General features: G+C 28.5%; 1 protein-coding gene across 3 annotated transcripts in view; it reads right to left on the reverse strand.

Moving 5' to 3' along the window:
• Nucleotides 1-6117, reverse strand: part of LOC108691199 (hemicentin-1) — a 174289-nt gene that overhangs the window by 71402 nt on the left and 96770 nt on the right. For all 3 annotated transcript variants that reach the window (XM_018198866.1, XM_018198868.1, XM_018198867.1), the window contains exon 2: nucleotides 1795-1981. In XM_018198866.1, coding sequence (XP_018054355.1) covers nucleotides 1795-1981 — 187 coding nt within the window. The remainder of the gene's footprint in view (nucleotides 1-1794; nucleotides 1982-6117) is intronic.

Genomic DNA, 6117 nt, shown 5'->3' on the forward strand with positions numbered 1-6117 from the left:
ATATCGTTGCTATGTCACTAAATAAGTAAATACGTGAGGTGAAAAAAAAAATGATTGTGAACAAAACGAAAGTGACTATTGAAGCGCGTTAAAGAAATTAAATAAGAATTACTTAATTACGGTTAATCTGGACGTGCCTCTCCTTTGTGTTACTTTAATTCGTGGTTCATTTGATATTATATGTATGGCAATCATTTTAACGTATGAATGCTTGTCCTATAATTTCTGCGTCTTTTTCAGATATAAATTTTGCAAATAAATTAGCAGTGATATCTTTTTTTATATTACAAAATAAAAATCTATTAAGTAAGTTTAATTAAATTTTTATCTAATTCAAAAGAGAAATAGAATTATTTTATTTAATTTTTAACAAAAATATTAATTAATTAACCTAAAAAATTGAAGAAATAAATGTGTAAAAATTATTAATCATTATTCAATAAAGCATGTCGCTTTTTGATATTAATTATTTAAAGATTATTGGTGAATTAATTTTAATTAATGTAAATTTGATACACAGAGAGAGACACAGTTATCGGATGAAATCTCTAAGGAATATTTTAGATTCAAGTTCGTATGTCTAATTGCAACGTGCTGGGGCAATCTACATCAGAGGGTCGAATCACAATTAAGACGTAGCTAATTGACTTAATGAAAGTAATGAGATTATCTCATTTGATTGAAACTAAATGTACCAATTTTTTATAACTAAATAATTAATTAAACTATTTTTATGATTAATGAAATAACTTTCATTAATTTCACTTTTTATAACATTGTATAGCACTTTTTTAAATATACATAGCATAAATACATAGAATAATATACTATAAAAAATTCTATACTTAAAAAGATTTATTTTATGTTCATTAATTCGTTAATTAATTCATTTGCTAATGTGTTTATTTAATTATTACTATCCATATTCATATTTATATAATAAAAAAAGTATCAGTACGTGTTAATGGTTTTGTATGCAAACAATACGTAAATTGTAAACTGTATTAAATCAACTATAGAAATAATGGATGGCACAAGCTGGATATTATTAAAACAATCAGAAACTTTGATAATTATCAATCGGAAGTTTCATGCACTAAATATTCACGTGTGCATATTCACATGTGCGCATTTAACGCAATTAACGTATTTGAAGCTACATGCTCTATAAATGTAGACCATGAACCACAAAACGCAATTACTGAGTGGTGACCTCGGAATGAGCATAATCGTGATAGTTACGAATCATGAAATCGGCAAATTATCAAAATCAAAAATGACTCAAGAAATTGGGTTACCTATTTGCAATTCAGTTGTGTAATAAAGATAGAAAAATATTAATGGAAATAATAAGAAAATTATTTTCTTATTAATATTTTCATTACTATTCTTTTGTTCAAACAAGAAATTTGAAATATTTGTAAAATACGAAATAAATATTTATATAAAATATTATATCTCAAATATAAATATTAATATAGTAAAAAATTATACAATTTTTAAAAAATATATGTAGAAATATAACATAGATTTGTTTAATGAAGAAATTGTTTAATATAACATTTTTAAATATAAAAAGACGACTTTTTGTCATTGTAAAATTAGTGATTATTATCATAAGTTTTAGTAAGTTAATATTACGGATTCAATTAGCGCTACTAAATGTATTGAGGAATAATGAAATTTAGCTTCTAGAAAAAAAGAATATAAGAGAGAGGCAGCCTAATTAAGTCAAGGTACGGGTTGAACCTACTAGCATTATGCATTCGAGTCTCAATATAATACTTTAATTACCTAGCAGCAATGTCGTTATTGCCACGTATAACCCCGGCATCCTCACTGAAAATGAAAATCCTCGTGGATCCGTGGTACCACTTGATGCTGTGCAGACCGTCACACTGTGGTGATTTCAGGACGCAGGGCAGTAAAATCTCTGTTCCGAGCTCAGCAAACTTCACAGTTTTCAACCACGCTTCGCTCCCTGAAAACAAACATTCATGATAATTCGTGTGCAATTGAGTTTGTAATTGAGATTCAAAATATCGATTGCGCCTGACAAAACATAATCAGCAAGCAAATTGTTTTATTGCGCGATTTTCAGTATACATGATGCTAGAGAGTTTACGCAATGCTGTATTTCATATACTCTCAATATGAAGATTTTATATTTGATGAGAAACAATAATTACGAGTTATTATAGCAATTATATTTAGCGTATTCACGATTTATGCATCTCATATTCAAAATATATTGTTGTTAAAAGTTTCATCGAAAGAGAGATTACGTGGTTAATTGATATGATGATAACCGATACCGCAAAACGAAATAAATTGGTGCAGCGGTTTGCTTCGAAAAAAGGTCACATTCTGAAGCATATTGTGAATATTTATTGGCATAAGTAAATATTGTTTATACTTCTATAAAAATTTAAAAATATATTTTAGTCTAAAAGAAAATTGTTTTTTTACAGATTAACTTTTTCAATATTTGATTACCGCTTAAATTTAAGAGAAATGATTTGTATTTCGAGTCAAGTAAAGAATAATGGAGATTCGTGGTAGGAAATCGCGTTATGATGCCTTTTCACGTCTCTCGTACGTGTGAAAAGTTTATTTCTTCGACATTACTGGATGACTCTCTTCATTCACTCTTCGCTTCGAAGTATTTCTTCGAGGAGAAAAATCCATCTCGCCGTTCTGCACTTTGTACAGAGGTCATAAAGAATGGGTTGCTTTTCTTTTTCGCGAAATTCATCCCCAACGTTTCGCCCGGGACTTTCGCAAACGGTCGCGATTAACATTGTCGAGACACTGAATTGAGTTTTAAAAGCATTGCAAAAGAAAAGAAAAAGAGTCTTCACATTAGTGATATTACACACTCTTCGCAATCATGGACTCTTTTACTAACCTTTTATGATGTGAAAAAGTAATTATGGTGAAATGAAAGAAAAATAAGCCATTCTTTGTCTCTTGAAACAGTTGATTGCGCGAGTAAATAATCGATCATAAGATAACGTTAGTTATTGTGTCTCGAGATTTTGTAATAATATTTGTTATTTATGCTTCTATTAATTAAAATTAATTGTATAAATTTAATACGAAAAACTAAATAATAAGAAAAATATGAAAAATATATTTTTAATAGCTTTTTGTACCAATTGCTATCACTCGCGAGATTGAGAGAACATATGACGCGTGAATTCAGAACATTCAGAATACAGAAGGATTACGATTTATAGGCTTTGCATGAATATCTACAAACAATGATTTATTTGCCAAATATGGATGTCACTGCTGAAACTTCTATGGCTTTAGTGTAGTTTAAGTGATTTTGGTTTTATATGTTCAGATATGTCACGAGATTTATCAAAAAATCAATTCGGAAATTTGCGCCAGATTAATCCAATGTATCTACGGCGTGTAGATTTTGTCATTATCTCGCCAATGCAATTCAAAACTTTCAGCATTTGTGAGGAGTGCAAATTTATGAATATTACGTAGAGATTGATTATTGATATATGATGATTTGTGAAGTTGTCGTGAAGAAGTCGTATTAAATCAAGAAAAAAGATGAAATAATGAAAATTAAATACACATCGCTTTATTAAAAATTGAAATAAGGTAAATATCCCAGAGAAGAGAGAGAGAGAGAGAGAGAGAGAGAGAGAGAGAGAGAGAGAGCATGTATCTGTGTCCAGACATTTACATAAAACTTTATTTCTTTATATTATTATTAATCTCAAATGCTTTTTTAAAAATATAATACAATACTATAATTATTTCTAATCTTTAAATACGATTAAATTAGAGTGTTGTAATAAAAAAACATTTGAAATTAATAATAAATTTTGTGTATGTGTTCAGACTTAGGTACATATCCGATCGCTGAATGTTTATCTTAAAAATTTAACAATTCGGTAAAGTCAGTAATTTATATAGATATTAAGAGAAAGAATGTTCTCTACCTTGTTAATATTTAATAATATTTCATTATGTTTTTATTGTAAATTTTGAGTATCGTTTTTATACAAATCATTTCTCTTAAATTTAAGTGGTAACTAAATATTAAAGAGTTAATTTGTTAAAAAAAATATTTTATTTTTCTACTAAAATTTAAAATATTTTTAAATTTTCATGGAAGTACGACAATATATTTATATTTATGTTCAACGAAAGTTGTGAAAGATAACTTGAAGTATTACGATGGAAACACTGTTTGCGTTTGTAAGCATCCGTTGCATTTAACGCCGCTAATTAGTAGCACTCGCAGTTAAATTTTGCTACGTATGCATAAAGTTTTTATGAGCGCACAGAAACGGACTGTAACAATGATAATTATTGCACTTGGTAGTTATAGCTTCCGTCGGTTGAAACTTCTTGTACGACAGAGGAGATCTTGCAAGTACGACAGTACAAAATACTATGTGTGCACTTGCTTGTCTTTCCAGCTCGTTAATAACGATTCGACAACTGCATAATTATTAATATAACATTGATAATAAGTTTAAATTTCTTAATTGCTATAGTAAAGACTTTTTAAAGTTAATGTCAATCAAAATAAAAATCTTGTAGATATTTTTTCCTGTAGCTTCGTTAAAATTTTAAAATGGAAAATGATGAAAATTATATAAAATGGTTATATTGATACTTAAAATTTAGGTAATTGATAGGTAACATTGATACTTCAAATTTAGGTAATTAACAGATCACGTTTCTCTCCCGAATTAATTTCGAGATGTAGCGATTAAAAATTGAAAAGTTTGTTTGCAAACCTGCAGTTTTTGTTCTATTTTTCTATGGAAATGTTATGTTTTTAATAAGAATCGTTAGTGAAATTTTGTTTCTGAAATTATACAATATTCTAGGGAGGTACCATTTATCTTCTCTTCTATACACTAAGGGAGATAAACAGTTAATTATATTACAGTATACAGCATCGATTATCGCAACGTCTTAACGCTTCAGCAATCACGATTAACAGCGTTAATGCTATGTGCTTCATGATTGCCATTACCATTCAAAATCACTCGATTGGAATAGGTTATATCTGGACATTTAGTTATCGTATTCAATTATGATTACAAATATGATGTCAAATATACTACAAAGTTTATGATCGTTACAATCTTTCTGTAAAAGTAGTGATCAATATACGCGCGTTTGTCATAGAAGTTTCACTCGACATATGTGGGTAGGAAGCGTGATCGGCGAGTTTACAGTTAAAGGCCATGAAATTAGTAACACTTCGAGATGTCGACGTGACTCCAGAGACATTAAAATGTAAAGTAAGTACTATGCTTTGGAACGAGCACCGTTGCGGAAGAGCACGTGCAGATAACGACGTTCTATCATGGAGGTAGAAAAAGTTATCGACCTCGGATGCTCCGACGCGTGCTTAACCCATTTCGAAATTATACAAATTGCAGCCTGCATTAGCATGGAGCCGGGTTTGAGAGACAGAGTAGGCCGAGACGGACGAACAAGAATTAAGGTGGAGATTTAGCGCTGAGACGAACAAACGATGCGCGTATAAATATCGGTACATATCGGTATATATATATATATATATATAAGGAAATGACGCTCAGAACTATATGTTGCATCTAATGTATTGTATGTCTAAATAAGATGATCGAAACATAGATTTTGTTGAATTTCTGACATAAACAATTAATTCTTTTAAATCGCTGCCGTACGTCTAATTAGATTATATCTAATAATATGTCGAATTCCATAATAATTGAGAGAAGCATTTTTGATATTTGTAACTAATAATTACATATTATAATTATGATTATTTCTGTTATAATATTAGTAATATACATAACTACATATAGATCTATCAACAAATATATATAATTGGCAACCGAAAATAATTATAATTATTATTATCATAGAAATAATATTGTAATCACTATAATTTATATTAATTATAATCATGCTTATTGATAATAGTAGTTATAATTACAGTTTTATCTTTATATTTTTGTAATTATAGTCATTTTTAATTGCCAATTACATATATTTATTGATAGAACTAAATGTATGTAGTTATTACTAATACCAAAAATTTTTCTCTCATTCTATTAAAAAAAAAAAAAAAAAAAAAAAAACACA

This window comes from Atta colombica, unplaced genomic scaffold (assembly GCF_001594045.1).
Source record: "Atta colombica isolate Treedump-2 unplaced genomic scaffold, Acol1.0 scaffold41, whole genome shotgun sequence".
In the NCBI taxonomy this organism is placed as follows: Eukaryota; Metazoa; Arthropoda; class Insecta; order Hymenoptera; family Formicidae; genus Atta; species Atta colombica.